This window comes from Lissotriton helveticus, chromosome 9 (genome assembly GCF_964261635.1).
Source record: "Lissotriton helveticus chromosome 9, aLisHel1.1, whole genome shotgun sequence".
NCBI classification, from domain to species: Eukaryota; Metazoa; Chordata; class Amphibia; order Caudata; family Salamandridae; genus Lissotriton; species Lissotriton helveticus.
The window spans coordinates 544,756,606-544,784,205 of NC_136070.1; the positions used below are offsets into that span (position 1 = coordinate 544,756,606).

At 44.4% G+C, this 27,600-nt stretch overlaps 1 protein-coding gene across 1 annotated transcript in view; it reads left to right on the forward strand.

Annotated features, from left to right (window-relative positions):
* Positions 1-27,600, forward strand: part of CAPN1 (calpain 1) — a 245,531-nt gene that overhangs the window by 50,405 nt on the left and 167,526 nt on the right. The window contains exon 3 of the mRNA XM_078660425.1: positions 5,594-5,663. Within this exon, the coding sequence (XP_078516551.1) occupies positions 5,594-5,663 (70 nt within the window). The remainder of the gene's footprint in view (positions 1-5,593; positions 5,664-27,600) is intronic.

The following is a 27,600-nucleotide window of genomic DNA, read 5'->3' on the forward strand; positions in this document are numbered from 1 at the left end:
GGGCGTTGCCCCACTAATAATTATTGTGCAATTAATTTATTGAGCGTTAAATAATTTAAAATACAAGTTAAGTTAGTTGACACCTTGTAATTTAAAGCTGCGCTCCATCGCGCTGCGGCACCACGTCATCACATCACTGGCCTGCACTGACTCACTGTTGCTGCCGGGCTCTGGCACAGTGCGCACTGCGCATGTGGGGTTTGACCGGCTGCCTTTCTTCAGCTAGGAACCCTGTGGCCTTTGAAAAGCAAGCACCGCTGAGTACGGGGTTTGCCGACTGCCACAGACCCCAATGGTGCCAAAATGAGCAACGTTTTTTTCATGCTCACTCCAATCCTGAGCAGCTCTACTCTGAAGAGAGCAGCGTCAGGATTGGCTGCTGCTGCAGCATGTAGTGATTGTGCGGTTGCCAGTCTAGTCTTGCACCGCGGGGGTGGGAGTGTCCAACGTGGGGCAATGCCCAATCACTGTAATGGCTTAGTGTTAAGCCATTCAGTGATTGGACATTCTGCGCAGTTGCAGGGCAAATCGGGCCGGCCCATGGCCAGTCAGTCACCCTTCCTCCTCCGTCCTCCATTCTACACGAGAGCACGTGTCGTGCAGTTTACACGAGTGAGATCGTTCGAGAGTCGAGACAGACAGTGAGTGACTTGACTGTGTGCGTCGAGGGAAACCAGCACTGGCGCAAAGTATATACTGCAGTCACAGCGGATTGTTGTCCGGCTGGGGTGAGAGCACTTTTGTTTTATATTATACAACTACGTGCAACTGTGCTATCTTTGTGAAAGAAATGGAGTGCCTTGACCTATGTTGATTTATGTGTGACATGAATAATCCGGCTAGAATGTGTTCCATTTCACAGAAGGTGGTGAGGCGATTACGTCTTTTTAGACTTTAACATTGAAGTTCGTTGAATAAGTTTAAACGCACCGCCAATTTTGTCAGATCTTGAGAAGTGGAGTGCACAGGATAACTCAATTGGTTGAGTGGGAAACCTTGCGTAAAACTACATGCTCATTGTCCCCCCTTTTTGTTAATTTTGCCACCAGACCCATTCTGCATAATTTGTCAGGGTGGTGTGAGAACCGGCAGGTACAATGAACCTAGAAATCGAGCCCTGCTTGGGAGCCCCTAGATGTCCGAGGTTGTGCATGTGTTTACATGTGTTTACATCACAACGCACTGTCTGCATTTCGAAATTGGCGCTTTAATAGAATAGATCTGATTGTAGTAGCTGTTGTACTCCTCTTTTCATTGCAGTCGCTTTACTACAGATGCCAATGCAATTGTGCACAACGTCTTAACCAGGAATGCATGGGGTAAACACAGGAAGTCGAACTATTGAAAAGATATATATAATTATTTTTGCAGTTTTTATATAGTGTATATTTGACTCGAAAGTATTGGAGCACTTTACATGAGCAAGTAGTTACATTACACATGGACACATTCACCTATTTAGATGATACAGGACTCACTTGTTAATTACAGCTAATAAAGCAGATTTGCACACCACAGTAACCTAACTGTTGAACATATTTAATACAGAAGGATATGGGGTATTTTGTTATGTGTTTAACTATTTCAAGTCTACAGATTCACAATTGCTTTATATACCTTGGTGCACTCTCAATTTTGCCTTAAATGCTCTATTTGCCCATTCTTTTTTTCAAAAACGTATTGCGACGTAGCACTCATCCACGACTTTTCCGCCCTACCACTTTCAAATGTCACCAGCCGCCACTGGAAGCAGCCCTCTAGCCTGCTCGCACCGGGGAAATGGCAGAGTATGAGAATGGAAAGTCCGCCTCTGAGCATGGCGCTGAAGATTTTCTAGAGATATTGGTCAGTCTTTCTTGATAGTGACGTTCGCGAAAGGGAGCAATGATTATCTTCTTTACGTGAATCAACATTGACTTAAGTATTCAGCTGCATTACTTTCTCCCATCTATTGAAAGAGATATGGCAGGTGCTAAAAAAACTTTTTAGGGCCTCCCGCTAGCACATATTATTTGTGTATTCCTCGAAGGGAGGGTATGTGTAGGTGGCCATGTTTCAATAAGTGTAATTGTGGGCAAAAAAGTAAACTGGCTTATTTTGAACTTCTTGCCTGCTCTTCTGTCCATGGTTTGGTCTTTGCCAATGGCGGGCGCCATAAACAAAGGGTGGTGGGTCTGGAGGAGGGAGCATGGGAGGTGGGGACGAGCATGGGGGTGTTAATAATAATAATTAAAAATGAACTTACCTTAAGGTGCCGGCCGCTTTCTGCTTCCTCTTCACTTCCTGGTCCCGGCAGCCCCTGGGACAGGCTCTCATCCAATCCCGCGCTGCACTCCTACTAGGAGAGCAGTGCAGGTATTGGCCAGAACGGGCTGAAGAGACGCTCTGCTCAGGCCAGGGAGTCTGTTTTTTTTTTTCCAGCCCGGCTGTTCAATGCAGCCTGCACGAGAAACCGAAGTGCGCATATGTGTTTTGGTCGGCCTGAAACGGCCAGCCAGACACATAAGCACACTTACGGAGTACACATAGCATTACTCCTGCCCATGTGTCACCCCTCCCTGCACAAGCTTTCTTGGAGCCGGCAAATCAAAAATAAAAAGATGCTAGAACATAGTTTGATAGGTCTCGTGACCTACAATGCGCGCAAGCGCATTGAGGGATCGAGAATTCAAGTGCTCAAAATCCTCGTGAAACCACTGGCTTTTTGCTGCGGTTTTCATGAAGTTCACGTGGCCACAGGCACGCGCTTTTGGGCCATAAACTTGCATTTCTCCTCCCCCTCCCCAGCCAGCTTCCCCCAGGCCAAAGCAGCACTCCTCCCACACCTTTGAAGTGAAGCTTAGCTTCACTTCAAAGGCCCCTGCTGCTTCACACCGTGTCGCATTTCTCCTCCCCCCTCCCCTTCTCTGCCTTCCCTCCGTCTTGTTTACCTACCCACCAACCCACTCTCTGAACAGACAGTTCAGTCTAACTTGTCTCTGCCTCTCTCTAACGCCTGTGTTCCCTTCTATCTGAGTTGTCTCTCTCATTGTTCTTTCACCTGCCTCCCCACACTTTCTCCGCTGCCTCTGTATTACTTTGGGTTTAATGTGAATCACACGACCACTCTGAGGCTGTCCTTTTTACAAGAGTGTTCTCCACGGTGTCTCACTCTCTCATACACTTCCCCCCCCGCCCAACACATCTCCGGCTTCCCTCCGCGCATCTGCCTGCCACACTTCTCCTCCCCTCGCTGGCATTCCCGCCCCCCCACCAGGCTCTCCCGCCCCCATCCGGCTTCCCTCCACGCATCTCCCTAACTAGTGCTTGTTTCCTCTGTTTCTCAGTGCTCAAGTTGCTTTCGCACAGCCCGTTGCTTGTTTGTGAGCGTTTCTGTGATTCCCAAAGAACTGGCAGCCCTGGCGTTCCGCTGCAGGGTCTGAATAAATGCAAAGGTTGAGTTTAGCACAGCACTGAAAACTGGCTTTCGGACGGAAACTTCGCCAAGCGGACGTGGAGTCATTTGCCCAAGATCATACAATGCGACCAAGCGGGTGAACCGTGATTGTACTATAATTCTGGCCGCTTAATAATAATATTTCATTTAGTGCTAGCGATGCGAACCCTTGGCGTACTTCTAACAGATAGTACTGTAATGCTACTCATTGAGTAAGGTAGGGTCGTCCCAGATTGCATTCGCGTTGTCTGCCATCCGCAGACGTGTGGGCAGCAGGCGCATAAACCTGCCGAGCAGGAGCGCCTCCTCCTAGCATCTAGACCGCATCTGAGAGGCGCTGAAACCTCCGGTGGCCGGAGTGGTCAGGTCATCACCACCTTCAGACCGCGGCTGGAAACCCGAGGGGTGACCGCAGCGCCGTCCCGAAAGTGTTTACAAAGACAGAAGAAAACAGCTACTCTCCGAAAGCGTTAGGGTTTTCTTGGTTAAAGAGGATGTTAAATCGTCTGCCCTTCCCAGGGTCACCATTCCTCAGTGGCGTGCTGTAAGGACAGTATAGTGCAGGGCCTGTGCACACGTGTTGTGAGTGCTTCACAAAGTGTGCCGCCGTGTGTGAGTTTTCTTCTTCACAAGGCATGCCTGCTGCCACCTTATGTGGGTTTAATGTGAATCACACAACCACTTTGAGGCTGTCCTTTTACAAGACTGTTCTCCACGGTGTCTCACTCTCTCATACACCCCCCCCTCCATCCCCCCGGCCCAAGACATCTATATGAAATCTTCTATGGGCAATTCTCACACATCATCTCCTTCAACGTCATCACTGTGTCTCCTCTTTGTCCTTCTGCTGGCTTGCGTCACTCCCCTCCCTCTCACACATGCGCCCTCTACTGTAAACACAGCATTTGCGTTATCAACATCTCAACAACTGTGCATACCTACCTCACACTTTCACAAAAAATGGCACTTGCAATTGTCACACAAGTGACCATCAATCTGCGCACTCTGCAGAGAGGCCAAGGATTGGATGAGCATTTATGACCCACTGACGCATTTATGCCATTGCATTACACCACATGCTGTAATTGGTGACACCCAGGTAAAATAAAAATCCTACCGCAGCAGCACCAGAACATGCAAGGAGACAGAACAGGAGTGACACATGTTGGCAGCACGTGTGTCCTTGTTGCTCTTTTTTGACCGGAAGCGCGCCCTCGCATCAATTTTAGACGTAAGGTGCACTTCACAATAGGAAAAAGTGGACTAATGCCAGATTTACGTTTCACACAATTTTGTATAATCTACTTATCATTTTACGTAATCACCCAAACAGAAATTAAAATTGTGCACGCCTCTACTCAGAAGTACGTCGTTTGTAGAAAAGTAAACACCGTTAAGGAATGGAAGAAGTAAAACGTGACATTTAAACAGCAACTCAATCCCTGAGATGCATTGTCGTAAGGATTTCTACAGTCGTTTTTGGCAAATCGAACAGTGTTTTTTTTTTTTTTACTGTGACGTTAAGGACGTAAATTACCGAGTATTTAGGTCCTTTGGCCCTATAAAAAAAAAGCACTGGCGTTGCCAATAGGTCTCGCAGGAGGAAAGTTGGAGCTATTACAATTGCAAATAACAATGCCTTTTATTTTTGTTTTCATTTTAAAAACATAAAGGGCTTTGTCATTTACAAAACCAATAGCTCCAACTTTCCTATTACGAGACCTATTGGCAACGCCAGTGCTTGTTTTTCATTTGCTGGCTCTGAGACAGGCAGTGGGGCGACACTCCTCCGCCATTGCAGAGGAGCCGCCGCTGGGCGTTGCTGTGAGCATGCTTTGATGCATGATGAAAATACTTTGTGTTAGAGAAATGCGTCCACGCTAATGTTTCAGTGGCCTGTTGGCTATTTCTTGTTGAAGCAATGGGGGTGATAAAGTAGTGATTGGAAGGATATTTTTGGAATGTTGTGTGCATGGATCGGTTAGTACTGCTTCTGAAAGAGAAAATGTGTAATTGGGAAGCCAAAATGTATGCTGGCATTCTGGCTGTGGGGGTGGGCACGGTGAGGGTGACTCCCTGCGTTATACTACTTTTCATCCGCCCCTCTGTGTCGCTCCACCTGAGGGCAACTGTTGACTCTAAACTCCTCTTTTTCAGCAATTGGTATCCAGACCACAGTTCATCGTTGATGGAGCCACGCGGACAGACATCTGCCAGGGAGCATTGGGTATGTACGAGTCTGCACATGTAGATCCATTTCTCCAAGAACTCGTATAGTCATACCCTTGGAGGGCTAAACGTGCCCTCTCCTGCATTGCTCATGCCAGTAGTTCACATTGCATTTCCTCTCCAGTCGCTTTCTAAAGCTGTCAAAACTCTGCTTTTACCTCTGTATGATTAGTTAATAATATGCCATGTTTTTGGTGTAAGAATAGCTGCCACGTTTGAGATTGCTTATGTGTGTAACACATACATGGTTTCAGTTTATTGATGAGGGGCTTTCTACTGCCAAATATGTAACACTTTGAGTGACACTTATCTAACCCTGTAATACAATTTTAAAATAATGACTTTCATATTCACAGTGCTTTCTCACTCGCACAAGCCGTGTCCTAGTAGCTTTATAAATACACAAGACAGACTCTTCCCCACTATGCCAACAAAGATTCAATTCTGTTTCCACGCACTCTCTCTCTTTCTCTTTCTTTCTTTCTCTCCCCCTCAAACTGATTAATTTAACTTTCATTGATCTTTCATATAAGTTGTGTGTTATTTTATATGCCGTTACCTAAAGGTGGATGACCAACGAAATAGTAAAAAAAAAAAAAAGAATACTTGTCTTTTTTAGCCAAGTCGTTGACCCCCTGCCCCACACTCTGACACTGCCGCTGTTGCCCTCTGGATGAGCTGAGTGCTCTGCTGTACTCGCTTGTGCCAACCTGAAGTGCCATCCCAGTGACTACCAGGCTTAGCCAGAGAGCATCTTCTCAGAGAGCCTTGGTCTCATCTTCAAGGAGACGGGCTCCAAGGATGCAGACACAATACTGATTGTAGGCCGGGGTACTTGGGCAGAGTTGATGGTGATTGCCCCTTTAATTCCATGGGCAGCAGCACAGAGCGAGCTGAAGAGCACTGTCTGCTTTTATTTAATTATGTCCTGCAGCGCCTCAACACACAATCTGGGAGTCGGTGGCACTGTAATATATATACATGACTAATACAGATCAGTGCAGTGCAGTGCTGCGGACACCAACCCTCAAATGCGATCGTCTAACCCATGGTTCGTGGTACGTGGCAGGGCTGTGAAAGAGGAAATTATATTTCACTTTTTTCGACATTACTAAACTAAACCAAACTGAAGAGCTGGTCAATTTTTCTCCAGTGTTTCCCTTAATGGTTAAATTTGGCTCCATATTTTTTCAAGAATTAGAAAAAATGAGGCAATAAAATGTTCCATTATTAATTAGTACAAACACCACTTCTTTTTACCAGAATAAGCACAATAGGCCTCAGACTTTTCCATAACAGACGAGTAAAAATTGGGCTCGGATTTATGTAGTATTTCCTATTAATGGACTGGGAACATTATCCTACACAATTCTTCAAACTAGGCGTATTGTGCTACATAAAGTTATAACGTTGTAGCATACACCTTTTCAGAATTTGATAATTGTCCTGCACGATTCAGAAATTTCAAATGAAAGATTTAAAATCACAAAATTGTCATTGAAGTGGTTCTCGAGGAAGAACCGGTTCCCCCTCTAAAGTAAATTATAGTCCATGGAATTCTGCACCGCAGTGTCTGGCAGCCATGTTGCAATTCGAATCCCACAAGAAGTTTCCGAGCCGAGAGCTGAGGCGGTGCTCGGCGGAATGCGGGGCCTGTGAGCACATGCATTAATGCACCATTACACAGACGGTGACACGTATAGGCGCTGCCCTCCCCGACTGCACACCCCGTGGGGTTCTCCTAGCCAGCAGGTTAGAACCGGTTGCTGATCCTTGTTCTCGTTATTGTATTCCTTTTGTCCCCTGTCAGTGCTCGTATTTAATCCGCACCGGGTGTGGCTGGTACGAATGTCATCCTGTACAGGAGGAGTTGGGTGGAAGGGGCGCTGAGCCAAGTACAGATGTTACAGGAGCTGTCTGTGCAAGGAGCTATCCCACAATGGCGCATCAATCCCCCTGTAAGGCCGGAAGGGCTGGGGAAGACAACTACATAGCTAGGAGTTTGCACTGCTGCTTTTCAGGCTCCGGGGGAGCGCAAGACTCGCATTACCCTTCTATGTGTGCAAATAGTGTGACTTTAAGCACTTGTACTGTTCAGTTCACATTTTTGAGGGGGGGGGGGGTTCAAAGATCGGCTGAGACTTGCTGTTTAATAAAAGCTCTTCTGTCATTCATAAGCACTGTAAATAGAAAAGTGTTGCCATGATCGAATTTATTGGTGTAATTTATTTTGGGTTTCTTTTTAAGTGCCGTTCAACCCAGGCGCGTCTGCGCTTTACATTGAACACCATAGATAGGATGTCCCAAGTGTACATGTAATTGTAAGCAGAGTATACCTGTGGCATCTTTCACATTAGTAAAAAGAACAACTGATGGACAGAACGCAGAACAATGTCATACATTCACCCCAGTACAGAGATCTGGGCCTAAATACATTGGTTTTTTGCTCACAATGCCATTCCAGTTTGGACCCAGCCATATGCAAATCAGTCTTGACCCTGCGCCCAGTGGGAACAGTCCAGCCCGAGCTGCCAGGCCAGGTCCTCTCTAGACTGCAAACAGGCATCCTAGGACTGGTTTCGGGCTTTCAGCCCTCATCAGCCAGGATAGCTTGACTCCAGTGGCATGGAGAGCACGGTAGGTAGGGGGTAATGGAGGTGGAGGTAGTTCATTCACACGAGGGAAAAGAGGAGAAAAACACAGGAAGCTTGTGTGTCAGTCCTTCCTCTTTAGATGAAGGTCCACAAGAGAATTACACTTTTTGGTAGAGTTCTAAATAGTTTGACTTTTTCCTGAAGGGCCAGATATTCTCTTGATATTTTAGATATGCTGGGAGACAGACAGTTTATAATGGTATTTGTGTGTATCTTACTTGGAGCTGCGCGATCTAGACTGGAATTCTCTAGGCTTCACCGTTCTCCAGTGTTTGCCCTAAATTTATGGCAGTACCTTTTGTTGTTTGACACCAAACCGTCTTCTTCGTGGGACACACTGCACACCTTCCCATATGTAATCTACTATTTACCTTCCTGTTTATACCGTTAGTACTCCCACTTTTATGTAAAACATTCTACTGCCCTGGCGAGTCCTCCTACGATATTTAAAACTGCAAAAGTAAATACAAAAAATAGTTCAGTTTATTCATGTTTCAGTTGGCAGCTTTTTAACTCACTGAGTCATCCTGCTCTTCGTGCAATTGAAGCTAAATGCCTGTACCAGGCCATTTCAGCTAATAAACAAGTTTCTATTTTTCTCACTTGTGTGTTTGAGAACCTGTTTTTTGAACTCTCTAACAAAAGGATTTTTTTTTTGTGTGCTCTCGGGACAGTGACACGCCCAGCGTCACTTTTGAACAAGGGTGGGAGTGCCCTTCCTCATAATGTCAGGAGAAATGAATGCTGTATTCTGCAGTTCCTTCCTGAGTTCTTCCCCGAAATGTCCTCCTTTACTGGCAGTGTGCGTGCACTGTACTTGCATTTACATAGCTCTTCATCAGGCCTGCTAAATTACAAAAAAAAAATTCTCCCCCTGTGATAGGAGGTGGAGGGGTGAAGCCTTGAGCCCTTTAGTGTCAGATGGTTACCCTCTCGGGTGATTAGTGCGCTCTACAAATGAACATAACAAAACTAGGCATTAATCCTTGGGGTTTCTGAGGGGGCGGGGCCATGGGGAGGGACCTAGCTTTGTACCGAGCAAACGCCCGAGAGCCACCTCCTCCCTACCACAAAAAATAAAACCATCTAGGGCTGCCGCAGATGTCCTGTAGGAGTTGCAGTATTCCACATGGACATCAGCTGAGCAGAACTTCAACAGAGGAGCTTAAAATTACTCTCTCCATGGGGTTTCCAGCTCATCCTATGTTCCGCTGTGTGATATCGGCTCTTCCAGTGGCTGTGTAGAAAAGCCAATATCAATTGACCAACGGTTCCACAGTGTGCACTGACAGGACTGCCTTCATTCTAACGATGAGGCACCGAAGTGCATTACCAGACAGGTAGCACGGCCTACAAGGGGGAGTGCTTGGTTCTATTTAGTGAGAATGTGCAGAAATTGTTGTGTTTAAAGTGCTGATAATTCCTGAGCTGACTTGGTATGATCTAATATTTCTGCAGCACAATTATTACCTCTACAAGTGTCCTGGTGCTGGAAACTAAGCAATAGACAAGACCAAAAGCAAAAGCAACAGGCATAAATCAGTTACTGAAAAACAAGGTCTTTAAGGCCTTTCTGAAGATCAGTAAGGCAGGAACCTTATGGACTTTACAAGGAAGCTCATTCTACATTTTAGCTTCTTTGAGCAAGATTGTTTCACCAGCCAAACGTGCCCGCTTAAGTCTGGGAACTGAAAGTTGGTGGGCTTCTGAAGATTGTAGCCAGTTGGAGGGTGTATAATTGATGAATCTTAGAGACCGATATTTTGGTCCAGTTTGGTGAACTGCTTCGAAAACATGGTGTGAAGTTGGCGGGTCATGATCAATGTCCCAGATGTACATTAGGACCCGCCAATCTCATACATATGTTCTCGGAATGCCCCAAACTAGAACAGATTAAAAAAAGCATTGTGAAGTACTGGGCCGAAATTTTCGGACACGAAATAAGAACATCAACAACTCTGTTTTTGTTAGGATATGATGATTCCCTAGGTTATAGCAATATAGAAATCGCTGCTATCTACATAGGCACTGCTGTCTACAGAATTATTCTTGCAGCAAGATGGAAAGATTCCGAAGCTCCAACTTTTCAGGGATGGCTAAATAGATTATTAGCAATATACAAACAGGAAATAGCGACCTATAGAACCAGAGGCAAAAAATCAAGGTCATACGGTGAGCAAATTTGGACACCAATAGCCAACTGGTATGAGCTGCAAAGGAACTAAATATATGTTCAAATTAATATGTTGTCCATAAAAAAGACCTTCCTTTTTTTTGTTTTTTTGTTTTTTTGTTTTCTACTTTATTTTAGAGAACTTGGCTCTGTTAAAGTGTCCTCTAAAGATCTAATATGTTATTGTGTCAATGGAATGAAACCGGAATGTAATATATGCTGATTCTATTATTTGTTCGCCTTAAAAAATCTGCTGGATGTTTCACCATCTCGAATTTTTGAATGCTTTTTCTTGTATTACAGTTTTCTATATTTGTATATTTTCTTTTGTATTTCTCGAATCGGCTCAATAAAAAAAAAAGAAAAAAAAAAAGAAAACATGGTGTGAAGACTTGAAAGCAATCAATTTTTCGTCTGTGAGCCAATGTAGAGCTTCCAAGGCTCCGGAGGCAGAGGAGTAGCGTAGAAGGCTGAAGGTCAGTTTAGCTGCTTCATTCTGGACGCTTTGCAGCTTTCTCAGAAGGCCTAGGTCAATGCTTAAGAAAAGGGAGTTACAGTAATCCGAGTGACTCAAAATAGTGGCCTGGATTACAGCGCAATGAACATTCTTAGGGATAAAGGATAGAAATGTTCCCGATTACTTTCAGGAGAAAGAAGCAAGCCAGTGCCATATGTTACACATGTTTTGCTAGTGACAGGTATGGCTCCAGGTGGGCCCCCAGATTTGTGACTTTCTTAGCTGGAGTGGGCGGTGCATGCCAGGAGAGTGGCCCAAAGCTTAGTGGCAGTGACTAAGGGGGTGAGAATGCTTGACCCAAAGGACCTAAAGTTAAAGTTCAACGTGTTCTGTTGTAAACAGGCACTTCTGCAAATCTAGAAGTTAAATACATCATCCAAGGCAGTGCAATAAACATGATTGCTAATTTCTGGCAATTTTCAGATATATAAAAAATGTCATCCACTTTCATGCTGCAGAGTGATACTGCATGAGACCTCTGAGGTGGAAGGGGAGGGATTCCCCTGTTCGCAGGTCAGGATTAAACCCTATGGAGGCCACTAGGCAGTCTATATTTCGACGCCCTTCGCAAATGATCTCGTAATACCCAATGCACCAAATTTTCAAACTGATAGCTGCCAGCAGATGAGCTTTTAACACCTTGGCTGCGGTGCGAATTCCGCCGCGGTGCTAGACCTTTCATTCGCGGATGTGGCTCGGATGGCCCCTGTGCGCACACGCCCACCGGGGGCCGTCATGAGCACGAAAGGGGTTAAGAGACAAACTGTCATGTGAATCTGATGTCTCTGGTTTATGTACATTACATTGTTAGTGGTTACGTTACATTAATACAGTATTTTCTCTATAGAGTCTTTAATGTAACGTTTTTGATTCTTTCAGTTAATTTTTTTCTATGTTTTGGAAAAATATTTAGGAAAACTTGATTGTATTTTTTTTTCAAGATCAAATCCATATTATTTTGATTCGTAGTTGCAAGCCCCCTAAAAGGAGTGTGGCCCGTAGACCGATGCCTACATTGCCTATTTGGTAATCCGGCGCTGCCTGTCTGAGACACTTGACCCTGCCAGGGACTTCCCTGGCTGAGACATTTGTTCTTGCATCGATTGATAGACCTGTTGACTTTGCAGGAAATGTCGCTGTGAGACGTGAGGGAGGGATCTGGGGGAGAGGTCGGTGCCTTGAACTCATCACTCGACTCGCCAACCTTGGGCGGGCGGGGCTACGTAGGTTGGCATGCCTTTGTGCCATACCCTCCTAAAAACAAACAAGATTGTGAGGTTGTGCCTGATGTCCTAGGGGAGTTTGCAACCCCCTCAATGAACATCATTTGTGACCAGCATCCACACAGGAGATAAAAATGCTCTCTGAGCAGTGGTTTCCACTTTGTGGTATTAACCCGGGAGACTGTGAAGAGAAATGAAATTACGTGGCACGCAGTGGCACTGTGTGAGTTGGCAGATCTGAGTTGGTGATGTTAAGTATGATTCGGCACTGCCAGCTGATGCACATTTTATGAGCATTGCCAGTGCAATAGATCAGTGGCACCTTCCTCCCAGAGTTAAATGGCGGATGCCTAATGCCATGGCTGCCCCAGAAGTCACTGTGTAGGAAATCTCCCTGGTCGAAGTCAGTTTTGGCCTTGGTACAGATTTTGTAACCCTGTTAGGTCAACGTTAAATTGAATCACGTGTTGTGACGCAGATATGCAGTATAGCTTTCCTCAAAAGTGGTGCTGCAAAAGAAGAAAGGTTGATTTAGCTGCCGGTGTGTCTCCTCTGGTAACTGGTGTGCAAAAAAGGAAGGGGGGGTGGGGGGAGTATGGAGGGTTCAATCACACATTTATTTATGTACAAGGCACCATCAATTACCTTGAAATTTTAGGTATTTCGTAATATTAAATATAAATGATAGTTTATTTTATTTATTTATTTATAAAGTTTTAAATAGCGCGAACAAGATCCCGAAGAATATCAGAGCGCTTTACAAAAACGATGGAAGGAAGGACATAAGAGCAATGACGACATCGAGTAAGAATAAAAAAATTAAAAAAAACAAGGAATAAACACATAAGTGTGACAAATATGTTACACGTATTCATTTATTACCTATATTGTTAGATTCACATATTATTTGGTGAGGCACAGGGACACACATATATTATTAAACATAAAACATCTAATCAAGTCAAAGGGTGGTTCACCGCTTCTCTACCTTCGGGGGTCACCAACTAGCCTTCACACAACACTCGGAGGCCACTTGTAGTGTGCCAAAAGTGACACTAAAGATTAAGGTACCTCATTAGCAACATTTCATTGTAGGCACATGTAAATCCATTTCATGATTTCATGAATGTGGATCCAGACTGTACAATCAGTTCGTCTTAATGGTGAATAGGATATGCTATGGCTTTTGAGAGTTCGGATTAGAGTCAAGATATTTGTATACCCTTGTCCTGAGGAAGCCGAAAGAAATTGTGGGCTGAAACGCGACCGCGTCGACATACAGACGAGTAGTCCATTTATTCGTGATTGTAGTCTTAGATGACAACGCGCATAACTAAATGAGAGAGAGGTTTGTCTTCGTGCGTAAGTAGGACTACCTCGGAGTGTTTCACTCAGACTGAGAAGTGTACACTCGCATACGTAATAATTAGGGTTTTGTATATGTTGTATATTTTGTATATATTGAGTGTATATATTGTGTTAATGTACTGCATTGTTTTTTGTGAGAATAATTTGTTTTTGATTGTTGTTTGTCCTATACATATGATGTTTTATGTTTAAAATAATAGATGTGTGTCCCTGTGCCTCACCAAATGATATGTGAATCTAACTATCATTTATATTGAATATTACGAAATACTTAAAATGTCAAGGTAATTGATGGTGCCTTGTACATAAATAAATGTGTGATTGATCCCTCCGTACTCCCCCCCCCCCCCTTTTTTGTGTGCACATCTGTGATGTTTTTTACCCATGTGTAGGAGGGTCATTTGGGCATACCTCTTTAGTTATAGCTCCTGTGGTAACTGGAGCAGTGTGTCTGGAGAAAGCAAGCAATGACTCAGCCTGCTGCATTAGCCTTTCAGATCCTGGAATATAGCCATGAGCGCTGCAGCTCTAACTAAACAGGCTGGAGCAGTTTAGGCCCCACCCGGAAAATACCCCCAACAGGTTATTGAATTTTCAGTCCTGTAGGAATTTTCGCTTAAGACGACATGACTCATGCTTTTTTGGTCTGGCCTAGAAACATCTTTCACTGTATCGCTAGCTTCATGTTTCACAAGAAAATCATACAGGGCCTTTTAGTCCGCCATCTTCATCCCTTTGTATGTACAGGTGTTATTCACATTTTGCTTCTATCCACCACAGCATACAACATCGAGCAGTGGGTCCTCCGCTTCAGTCATAAGCTGTCTTTACTGTGATGGCAGTTTCCTTGTGCACATCCACCTAAAACACAAGTATCTTGTTTGTCAAGGCTTGGGGGCCAATAACTGCTTCCATAGCTGCCTTCATTCTATGTTATATTTAATTTTATTTATGCAGTGGTCATTTCTAAGTCTTGGCTAGGCAGCGCATGCGCTGTCTCTGAGAGACATTTTGCTTACATGCAGTGAGCTTACAGTCTGCCTATTGCCTTCAGTTGGTTAGCAGCTTTGTCACTCTTTTTAATGATTCTATATGGTCTGCGCTTGCTGGCATCACTTTGTTTTGTTTGCTTAACCCTTCCATTGAGTATGGCTCAAGTACATGTATCCATCCTCTAGTTTTCTTCTGGGGGCTACTTTTTTCTTTATCGTTGCACCATCCTTTGCGAGTGCACAGCTCGCCAGCCTGCTGTATTTTATTGGTATTCAACCTTTGTTTGGCAGTTATCAACTGAGCAGGGTTCATGGAGTTTAGGGCAGTACAATCGGAAGTATTGCCTTGTTTCAACATTCACCCCTGTTACCGTTTAGGAACATCTGCCCCAGCTGGGCATGGGTTCTAATCCCCTGCCCGTTCCATGAGCAATATCTGTACTTTCGCTCCCAGCTCCCTGGGCGTTTGCCTTTTTAATTTCGCATGTTAGTGCTGAAAAGGCAGGCGGTCATTGCGAACAAGTTTACATCTCCAAGATGTGCAAGAGAGCTGCCGCCATTGTAATTAAGGAACCGGGTGGGAATCTCACCCTCCGCTCAATATTCCGTGATGGGAGATACAGCAATGAACACGCCCTGGTAAGCAGTTGAGAACATTTTTAAAATGTAATGTTTGACTCGCGCTTGGTAGCGATGTAGTTGTGTTGCGAAGAAGTGAATTGCCCCCAGACAGAGTAGAGTGCACACTACTATATGGAACCGCAGATTACATCCTTAAGCCTCCCATGTGTCTTTCTTGCTTAAAGCCACAACGTTATTTTGGACAGGGCGCTGGTTACATTATTGAGTTGAACAAGAAAAGTGTACATTAGTGCTACTCCCGCCCCTAGGAATCCGCCCCAGGCATCTTATCTATTTGCTTAGAGGCATCAAACATCAGTGCAAAACTCACAGGGAAAAGAATGTAGCGCTACGGCCACAGCTGCCTTCTTTAGAGCTGGTGAACCAGGTTCGAGTCTCTGCACTCAATATCCTGTGATTCTGCGCAAATCACTTCATATTCCTGTGCCTAAAATAAAAACATGTTTAATGTAACTAGTGCTTAAGTAAATCACTACTTCTATTATGGTTTGAAATTAAAGAGAACAACTTTATGCAGAAGAGATCAGTGCATGGTGCATCAAAGGCCCTAAATGCTACACATGCCAACCAGGGTTCAGGAGAGGCCACCGTGTATACAACAAACAAAAGCACAATAATCGTGTTTAGTTCCGCATGTTTGAAAGTTAACAGAAGAAACTGAAATCTGATATTTAGTGTTTACCAATGTCCACTTCTAATACAGGCACACAAGGGCATGCGGAAAGAGAGCCTCTGGTAGCTTGAGAAGAGGCCCCCACATGGGCACACAGTTGGGTTGTTGACATATCGCAGGAGAAGGTTTGGTTTAAGCCCCGTCAACCGGAGTGATAACATGCATGTGTATTTGAGCTTGTAAAGCGCACTGCTACCCGTCTGTAGGTTTCCTGGCGCTGTATAACTCTGGGGAACCCGTCCTGGCTTTCCCTGTGGGATGGTCCCTGCTGGGAGTCCTCAAGGTGGAGCCAGGCATCCCCGAAATTGATGGGGCCGTTGTGGAGATTAGGCAAGCTAATGCCCAGAGTTGCAGAGTGGAACCCCTGATTAGAGTAAGCACCGAAGCGAGAGTTATCGAGTCCGCTGACCCAAGTCCACGACCCTGCAGCGTCGGGAATTGAACCCTGGTCCTGGGCCGACTTCTGCTCCCGGGTCTGCCGCCTCTAACCAGTGAGCCACACTACTCCACTGCATGCAGCGTACATATAGATATATGTATATGGACATGAAGCAAATATGATTAAAGAAAAGCATAATTACGGCACAGTACCCTGAATTTTACATTGCCGCCCCATAGTGTATTTCATAAAAGCAATTAAAGGCTTTGGACATTTCCGCTGCCTCGACTGAAGAGTGCATATAAAATATAAGGAGGGGTATATTCAACGACACAGCTTTTCCTTATTTACCATTTACATGATTAAATCATTAATACAATTAAAATATATATATTTTTTTTATTCTTTGTACTATACATTGCAACCAGCCAATGCGTATATGAACAGAAATGCGGGCAGGCTTAACCTCGCAACAAGACAGCAGAAGTCAAATAGCATAATGAAGATACAGTGAGCAGCAATAATAGCATCTACAGACATAGCAAAAAAAGGCTCCACCAGAAAAAGGATACGGGAGCCCAAAGACTGGGAATGGACAAAGTATAACAATAATAAAGCAAGACCTCCCCCTTCCATTTAACCCACCAAGCACAGAACCCAGGTTTCCACACAACAGGAGGGGACAAGCAGAGAAAGGAAGGATAGTCACTCAGGAGTGTCAACCGGGGCCAGACTTAGCCCTCCAGCGTCCGAGTCCGGCACAGAGCCACCAGAAGAGGAGCCATTCACAAGCACCCGGCCTCCATGATCCAGTCACCGACATGCTGAGAAGATGTTATCCCATGCAGGTAATATCAGTACTCTTAACCACCGAGCCTCCTACCTGTGAATCTCCTCCCTTTTGCATTTAGCCCACTTCGTCAACTCTAACCACCAGCGGTAGACATCAGGACCTCGGACTGACTTTCAACTCATTGTCTCGGTCTATGGGCAAGAAGCAAGGCCATATCCAAAAAAACGATCCGTAACCTTCTGAGCTGCTGAGCATACATGGAGGCCAAGCAAGTACAAAAAAGGACCCAGAGAAAATTCTCTGTCCATAGCCCCCCTAAACCACTTTGACTACCATTGTTCAATAGGGTAATAACAGCAGGCAAGACTAAACCATGTGGAAAAAATCTGCATCCTCAACGGTACACCGAGGACACTCGGAGGTTGCGGCCGGAAATATAGTGTGCATATGTTTGGTGTCAGATAGGCCTGATGTAAATAAAATAACTGAATACGTTTGAAGTGTGCATTTCTAGATACTTTCAAACTAGATTCTAGTTTCTTACTTGAAGAGGAATCCGAGAGAGGTGTCCCCAGGTCCGCCTCCCAACGGAACTGGGGGTTCACAAGAGCTGGTTATGCCCCCTCCAGTAAAGTCTTATGAAATATTGTAACCGCTTTCGTCCAACCCATAATAAGAAAAGATGATGCAGGCAATCATGCTCCGGGAGTTTGCAACACTGGTGCATCACCACTCCTGTATGTTGCATGTCAGGGTTCTGTGAAGGATGAAATGGCCCACCGTAATGTCATAAAGCTCCTGAAGGTCTGAAGGAGGACACAATTCTCCCTGCAAAAAAAGATCAGCCAGGACATCAATCCCCACCTGCTAGCCACTCACAGAGACCAAACCTCCCCCCCCCTCCGACCCCCCAACCCCCCAACCCCCCCACCCCCTGTTGACCCTACTGCCGGATTACCAGAAGAGGAAGCTCAGGGGAGTGCAGGAGCAGTGTCTGGGTCTGCCGTAAGGCATGATCCCAAACATAATGTGCAGTCCTAATCCGGGTATTCGAGGACTGTACCCTGGAAGCAGGAGTGGGCTTCAGTAGAAAACCCAATAAGCAGTCCTTGGAAGGAACGCCACCCTCAGCAGTTCCCACACTGTCCCATAGAAAGGCTTGCCAATGTGCCACCCATTGAAGCTGCGCACCCATTGAAGCTGCACCGCTAAGTGATATAATTCCAAGTTGGGAACTTCTAGGCCCCCTTCAGCCATGGGCCACTGCATCTTCCAGAGAGCTCCACGACGGCACAAAGTGCCCCAATAATGGGAGCGAAGCAGACCAGTCTAGTTCCCAAATAATTTTTGGGGGGCAACTCCATTGGGAGTCCCGCAATTAAACCATTAATACATGTTTAATACATACTATCAGCCTCAATAGAATCACAGAACTTACCCGATAAGTGCCGTCTTAGGAGGTTTACCATTGTTAATGATCCGACGGCAAACAGTTTTGAATATTTATTATACTTGTTCGGATCATGCCGTTGATAGCACTATTAAATTGTTGACTGATTGCTAGGTCCGGGGCGTGCTGTCGCCATGGTATGTTGTTCTAGCAGAACTTCGGGGGAGTTCTTCTCTCATCCGATTAACATTGTCATTGCCAAGGGTAAGGTTTCGTATGACATTGGTTGTCTGTATCCATTTAAACTGGCCTCTCTGTCTAGGTGTGACCTTGTTTAACTCACGGTGCAACAGCATTTACTTTGAAATGTATATACATTTGCAGTGCGGGCACAATGTGGTAAAGGTAAATACCACACTGCAAAAGTTTATGCATGCAATATCCTCGCCCGTTCCGGCATGTTAATTGCTCCACCTAACCTGCTGCGCTCCAGCAACCATCTACTGTTACAGGTTCCAAAAGTGAGAAGAGCCAGACAAGGTGGACGAGCTCTATCATACAAAGGACCAATCCTCTGGAATTCCTTACCAATTGCACTGAAACTGATCCCTAGCCTTGAATCCTTCAGGAAAAAACTTAAAACATATCTTTTCACACTGCCCGAATACAATCCCCTTTTATCTACTTTATTTACAACTGAAAGTTAACAGCGACCAGACAGCAGAAGCAAAAAAAGCGCAGAGATATCCCTTTGGGAATTGAATCAGGCGCTCAATAAGCAAATAAATAAATAAAAATAAAATAACCCCCAAAACAGCATCAAGCCACCAAACTGGAGGGTGCACACGCCGCCTTGGACATGGCACTGGAAGCCTCTAGCAAGCATAAAACATCTGACCCTCCCATACAATGAGGCTTGTGCTGCTCTCCTATACACACTGTTGGCATGGATTTAAATCATTTAAAGAGCTTGGCGGTTTCTTTTATCACAAAAGTACAATCCTACTTTATGCACATGGAGATTAAGTGATGTGCCCAGAATCACAGAATGCTCAGCCGATGCCAAGACACAAACCTGCTTCTCCAGTTCCAAAATCCGCAGCTCTGTCCGTAATCGCATCTTCTTGCTTCATCATTGAGCCAAAACCCTTGGGACAGTTTAACAGCTATCAAAATATGTTGTTTTATGTCTCCTTTGAAACCAAAACAAATACCTGGAAAGGTCGATAAACTGCTTTTTAGTAATCGACTAGACAGCACTTGCGCTAGCACTTGCGCTGTCTCTTCGAGACATGTTGTATATACTTTGTGGGCTTCAGCCTGCCCATAGGCTTCCCATTTGCTGGCTCCATCATCGCTTTCCTATTCTTTATTTATTTATTTTTTGAGAAGTTTTATATAGCGCTGGCTAGACCCGGAGGTATCAGAGCGCTTTACATACATTAAGCATTTTTTCATAGTTATATCCGTTACAAGAAACAAATCATGGCATAGAGCAAAACCGAGTTACATAATGATATCCATTGCTTGAGCCTTAACTAACATAGAAAACAAGTCCAATGGTGCGTAGAGATTGCAGCATTCTCGTTGTTACTGTCGGGGGGACTAGAATCGTGCATCCCAGCCGCAGTCCCAGAGAAGCGTGCAGCTGCGGCTCAGTCCCGGAAGGCAGGCAAAGGCCGGAGGGGTGCTCCCAAGTCAACTTCACCAGCAACCCCCAGGGCAGCTCAACCGGGCGTCTGCAGCAAAGAAAAAGGATTTGCCATCGTAATACCCTCGGAGATCCTCAAAAGGCGAGGGGAGGAAGAGGCGGGGGAGACGAGAAACAGATCCCAGGTCAAGAGGGTAGGTGACGGCCGAGAGGGATCCGCAGCCAGTCTCCTCAATAGCTACCAAGGCAGCTCCTCCAGTCACCGGCCATGCTGCTGGCGCTCCTCTGTCGCAGACATTTTGGAGTTCATTGGAAGGTAAGGGGAGAAAGGAGACGTGGCAGGGAGAAGAGAAACCGTGCTCAAGTCCAGAGGGTAGGTGATGGCCAGAGGGGGATCCAACAGCCAATCTCCTCTATAGTGGTCTAGGCAGCTCCTCCTAGCATCCTTTCTTCCCATTTGTCCATGGCAATCATGTGTCATGCCACTTCCTGTGCTTAGCCCTTCCCTAGAGCATGGATCAATTATATCAATCCATTGGTCCCATTTTAGCATCTGTTTTAGGAATTACTTTTTTCTTTGTTGCAAAGCAATTTGCTTGAATGGTCTGGTTTTCACTCGCTCTGCTCTTGTAAACAGGCATGTAAACCTAATTCTTATCTGGTCACATTTGCTGAGCATTCAAAGACAGATCAAATGTCAGATGCTGTTTTCAGAAGGCGCGTATTCTGTGCCCCCACCCCATCTCTCATCACTTCTTGTTTATTTGGTTAAGAGCATTTCCAACAAGTGCTTGTGTTTTCACTCTAGGCTCTGTTTCTGTGAGAGGAATTTCTTATTAATGTCCCATTATCCATTTCCTCATCCCCTCCCTCATTGGTGTCCTGCTCCCTGTATCCCATGGACCCTCACAAGGTCTATGCACAGCCCACGGTGCAGGGTCCCCTGGGTACAGCGAGCCCCCAGCCTTCACCTACTACTGAAGTAGGCACTACTCAGCAGATATGAGCACTATGGACTCTAAAGAGTGAACACTGACTCCGCCATTGGCGCTCACGGGCATTAATACATTAATGTTTTCATATTGAATAACGAAGTTAATCTTTTGTGATTCCTTTAGGCCAGGTAGGGTGGCTTACATTACTAATGCGTCCACTAAAGGGGCCGATGTTTGACCTCATGATCACAGGTTTAAAACCGGGCAGGTCCACTCAGCCTTTCATCCTTCTGAGGTCGACAAAATGAGTACCATTGAGTTGGGTAACAATAAACATCTGTTATTCAGCACCAGGATCCCCTTCGTGGTGAAGGTGTGCTTAACAAATACACGTTACGTAATGTTATTTCTTTGCATGTTTTGCAGCTGATGGATAAAAATGTTTGAATTATTTCTTATATGTATTTCAAATGATGTCCGTTAAATTTAATTTATGGGGGATACACATGTATTTACTCAAGAATTTGCGTTTACAACATAGTGGTGTATTTCGATTTATGGGGGATACGCGTGTTTTTACTCAAGAATTTGAGTTTACAACGTTTACAACATAGTGGGTTGAAGGTCTGTCCCATACCATTGTTAATCATCATATACAAATCTTCACCTCACCCACCCCTGTCGGGCAGAATTTTACGGTGTCAATGGACATGTTTGAAATGGTTCACCGATGTGGTTAACATGACTGACCATGCGATGTTGTTTTATTGTAAGTGTACCACAGTGCTGCTCAGAGTGGCGTAGCAAGGGGGCTGTGGGTCTAAGGCAAGCTAGGAAATTGGGCCACCCTTCCTCCTTTGTTAATAATCTAAATGTATCATTGAACTGGAGCCTTGTGTGTTCCTCTCCATGGGGCGCGGTGTCACTACACCCATAAGCAGTATGTATATTCCGATGGTATAGTGATTTGACATAAGGGTGCAGATGTTTCCGGCCACATGTTCACAAGGTGGAGCTGTTGCACAGCTCAGCACATAGGTTTGTTTCCATTGCAGGATATCTGAGCTCCACTCCTAAGCCTTATTCAATTGTCTACACGTATTTTCTAAATAACCATCTTCAAGTGCTTAGTGCAGCAATAATGCAAGTAAATTGGAGCTACAATGACTTAAGTACATCCATGTGTAGTGTCGCAGGTGCAGTGGTACCGGGACCAGGGACCTTAGGGGACCCTCTGCCCTTAAATATGCTTTTATTTTTATCTAGCTACTGGCTAAGGGTCAATGCTACTCCATTTTTATTAGGATCCCTAGCATCCTTACTAAGCACTGAATTAATGGCAGAGCATCATGAGCAATGTGCTTAGAACCTGTGCAGGTCTGTCCGGCCCACAGCTTCACTAAAGCCATTGGGTTTGAGCTTTATGGTGCATGCACACTATTCATGTATGTACGTCAGGCGAAGCAGACCATTTACAGACACCCACACGCACAAGCAACACATCTGCAGACACCTAGATGCGCACAGATGTGTTTGTACCAAAATAAAATAACATAGCCACCTCAACACGCTCCTATAGGTTACCATCGGGGGTTTCCAGGCCAACCCATAAACCATCAGAGACCGAGAAACACAGACAGCCCAACACGTGGAGGTTTACATGTACAGACCCACACACAGTCTCACAGTACACATACAATAATGCAAAGGTAAGCACTCGTAGGGGAAGGGTCACACGGCCGGACTGGCCGTGACTGGCTTTGGGCATTTTCTTGGTGGGCCGGTTTTGGACCGGTGGGGGCCGGTTTTGGTTCCGGGGCAGTTTTGCATATAGATAGATGCTTAAACATTTACTGTCTGAGAAGGAAGACCTACTTGAGGAAAAGACAATAGTTGACTGTCTGTTCCATCATTTGTCTTCGAGTTGTGGCAAAGCTGGCGCCAATCCATTTCAGTTTTCATGTCAGTCCACATATCTGTACGGAATAATGCAGAGCAGTGTTAACGGATTAGCACTAACTCACTAACATTGACGCACTAACGCTGTCACAGTAACATCAGTTAGGGGACCAAATGCGGCTAAAAGACATTCACATTGACAACGCCAATAGCTCGGGCATTGCCAAGACCTTTTGGCTTTGGCAAAGCTTGTTATTACAGTCCTGCTGCAAGCTACAAACAATACCACTTACAATAATTTCAAGATCACTGATAACAATCCAAAACACCACGCTGCTACATTCACTGTAACTAGTTGTAAAAGAAGGATGTTGTCTTTGTTTAAAAACAAAGTTACACAGCTAAATAGCTGGTATGTAGGCTAGACCTATTGACTTTGTCAATGCTTGTTTACTTTTTGTATGCTACCATATCAATAGCTTTAAGACAGCCAGCATGTTTACTTTTTTATGACTTTTAAACGTTAAATGCCCTTTGCTTGCTTTAAAAAAAAGTTTCCCCCAAAAATTGGAAGACTTGAGGCCTGACCTATTTGCTTAGCCAGTGCTTGTTTTCCCGTGTGTTTTTGGCAGATACACCGTCAATTAGGGAGGCTGGCTCCCGGCGACTTTGTGTGATGAAAGTGGGAATGGAAATCGACTGGTAGCCCTGTCAGACAACTTTTTCAAACTCTCCGTGGAGGCATCATGTGTTTACAGGAAGGGCTTGTGTAAGTGTGCCAAGAGGCCTAATGTAGCAACGTGAAAGGGCCCCTCTCCTTGTACTCTGGCTGGGCAGAAAAACCTCAGATATAATTTTGGTTCAGTGGAATCCTTTCACATCTGGGGCTAGCGACACTGTGCCTGGTGTAATAATGATACCTAAAACTTTGGTTGCCAGATGATCCCATATCATTTGAAGATAGGTTCATGAGGTTGACGTATTGGGGTAAATACATATTTTCCGTCTCCACGGTAAGAAGCCTGTCCGAGGCATATATGACTGAGCAACTCTTAGTAATACCGTCTATTTTGAACACTGGTTTGATTTGCAGCTAAAACATGTCACCCCCACCTCCGATTACCCCCTGTATTTTTATGTGAAACCTTTTCTTTCTCATCTCCAGCAGCTTGAGAGCAGACTACAACAGGCCACGAGGGCCCTCAACTGGGGCTCTGGCCATTACCACCCGGCAAGGCCCTCAGCCTCAGGCTGTAACACTATGCTATCAGTTGGCCTCTATATTCTGCTAACATAGGGCATGGCTGTTGAAATTGAAATTTTTGAAATGTAAACTTTATTGTTTAGTTAATTAAAACCATAACAATTTGATGAATGTCACACAACAGATATAAAATTTATAAATGTATCACTAAAATGATTGATAAAAAGACTTAATGTTAAAAAAATTCAAAGCATTAATTGTTCATGTTGTTTTTATACGTTTCTCAAATGCCTGCAAGAACTTCACCAGCTTGCAGTGTATTCTTGGAGCGGAAGTGTCCAGGCTTCCAATAATGGCTGATCTACATGTTCGTAGTTTCATGGACCGATAACTTTCCTTTAGGTGTAACCGTTCCTTGGATAGCATCTTACAGTGACAAATTATGTGTATTAGATCCTCTTTAGGGCTACCACACAGTCGACAAGAAACATCATCAAGCAGTTTCCAGGCAGGTTCATTGGCTCGTGTCGGAAAGTCGCCAAGTCTCAAAGCCATCCGCTTTTTCTTAATAAAAATAGAGTAAGTTGTTTCCAGGTATTGTGCAGCTGCCAGTGTCTTATAGCCATTTATCACAGCCCATGAGTGCGAACGATGGGAGAAAATTTCTTTGTCCAAAATTAACGAGTGGAGTTTGGCCACTTTATTTAGGGTCTGTTTTAGTACAACAAATGACAGATTATTATCCCATAAGGTTTTTGAGCAGGTTGTCTCCAAAGCTTGCATGAGAAATTGATTCGCTTTGGATTTTTTTTGGGATTTAAACTCTTGCCATAGGTAGGTATTCAGATTGTTATTACTTGCTTTTTGCTTGATCTGATACCACACCTTAATATGAGAATATAGTCTCCCCGGTATTTCGTTTTTTAGTGCGAATTCAAGTCGCAATTGAGCTGGTGATGTCGTGCGTGGGAGTCGTAATACTTTTTTGTATATTTTAGTTGTCAAGGTGTTTAGTAGGTCGGCGTCCTTTCCATGCATTGCCACACTTGCATAGGTCAGGGTTGGGAGGATTTTATTTGCCATCACAGTTAGAAGAGGTTTGAGTGATGGCCCTTCCAATTTTTTTGCCAAGGTACTTAGTCCAAATATCAGAGCACCCGCTCTTTGGGTCAGATAATTCTTCTGTTCTTTTAGGTTAAGTTTGTCATCTATATAAAAACCCAAATATTTGTAAGCCGAGACTTTCTCTAGTGGTTTTCCTTTTAACCATATATCATGATGCAATCCACGGCGATTAGTAATCAACATGGTTTTAGTTTTTGAGACGTTTAATGCCAACTTGTTTGCCAACAAGAAATCCGACAGTTCCGTTGCTAATCTGGTTAGCCCCACCTTTGTTAGGCTCAAGAGGACAATGTCGTCTGCATAGGCCAAATGAGTGAGCTGTAAATCACCAAGTTTTGGTGGGTGGGCATTGCAGTGATTCAATTTCGCAGAGAGATCTGAGATGAAAAGGTTAAATAAGTGTGGCGCAAGAACACACCCCTGTTTGAGGCCGATCGTTGTGGGAACTTTTCTCGACAGTCGTGTTCCATCACCAATTTTTACTTGCGACCAAGTATCAGAGTAAAATAGCAGCAGACCCCTTAGGACACACTCAGGAATTGCCCATGATCTCAATTTCGCCCACAGGGGATTACGATCCACACTGTCGAAGGCCGCCTGAAGATCAATAAAACACATATTCAGATCCTGTTTTCTACTCATGCACTTCTCCGCGATCATAGTTATGGATAGGATATTTGCTGTTGTTCCAATCCCCTTCCTGAACCCCGTTTGATTTATGTGGATCAGTTCTTTCTCACTTGACCATGCGACCAAATCATCCAAGAGTAGAGAAGCAAAATATTTTGCCTCGATGTCCTGAAACGCTATCAAACGATAGTTGGTTGCTAAAGATCTTTCCCCACCTTTGTAAATTGGCGTGAATATTGATCCTTTCCAGCTCTCTGGTACTTGGTTCATGTTTTGTATTTCTGAGAACAGTTCTGCCAGGCAAGGTCCCCAGAATTCCGGAGCATATTTGTACGCCGCTTGTGGGATGCCATTCGGGCCTGGCGCCCCGCTTGTTTTTCCTTTTTTGATTCTTTTAATTATTTCTTCCGCCGTGTATGGATTATTCTGAGGGTCCGAGCTTATTACATCACTATGGTCTCTGAACAACGATTTACCCCCTTTTTCTTCTACATGGCACAGTTTGTTTTGACTTTTAGTGCATGGGTCACTGCTTTGTGTATTTACCAGAGTGTCCGAGAATTTAGATGCAAGAAATGCTGCCCACTCCGATTCCTGCACATTAGAACTCAGGACGTTACAAGGTCTCGTTAACTGGTTTATTGTTTGCCAGAATATATTAGAATTCTGTAGTTTTGAGCTGTAGATTAGTTTTAACCAAAAGCTGTCATTTGTTAACCTTTTATGTTCCCAGATCATGTTTTTATATTCTTTTCTTTGAGCCCTGAAACTGGCCCATTTGCTTGGACCATGATTTGCCGACTGTAGCTTCCTTTGAGTTTTTCTAAGGTGTCTTCGCAGGTCTTGTAGCTCTTTCGGGTGTTTTTTCTCTGGTCCATCAGGGCCTGGTTTCACGACAGGCGGCTTCATCTTTGATTTTAATTTTGACAGAAAAAGAGACCATCCTTGAATAGCGTTCATTGAGGAACTCCTTATCTCAATCAGTGTGTCCTTCATTGTAGAGAACCACTCATAATCATTTGTGTTGGACCAATTTATCCGTTTCAAATTGACAGTACTTAACTGGCCTTCTGGTAAGTGTGACGGTTGCAGTCTTTCCTTATTCAGGTTAAAAATGCTATGTTGCAATGCATGGTCACTCAACAGGGTAAACTCGATTTTAAAATTGATCACCACGGGGATTAATGACAGACTAACCATTGTAAAGTCCAGTGTGGTTTGAGAATGAGGACCATAGTATGTTTTCCTGGGGGGTTGATCCTCGGAATATCTCCCGTTCAATACACGCAATCCCAGAAACTCCAGTTCAGTCACTAATTGGATTGCTAGACTGTCTTTGCGTGGACCAGCACCTCCTTGCAACTGTTGGGGGACTCCCCAATAGATGTTATCTGATAATAGTTTATCATCATCTTCAGGTGTTAAAATCAAGTTGGAATTAAAGTCACCCGTTAGTATGAGATTGGAGAGTGGATCAGTAGACCGTAGGTCCGTTATGACTTTGCACAACATCTCATTCTTTAGCTTTTTTACCTTAATTTTTGGTTGCGTGTAATAATTAACCAGGATTGTTGGTTTATTACAGTTATTGCTTTGATCTGTTAGTTTGATTAGCTGAATACTGGGATCCGGTGATTGTAGTTGTACTGAATTAATTTTTAGAGATGCGGATACATATAAAGAAAGG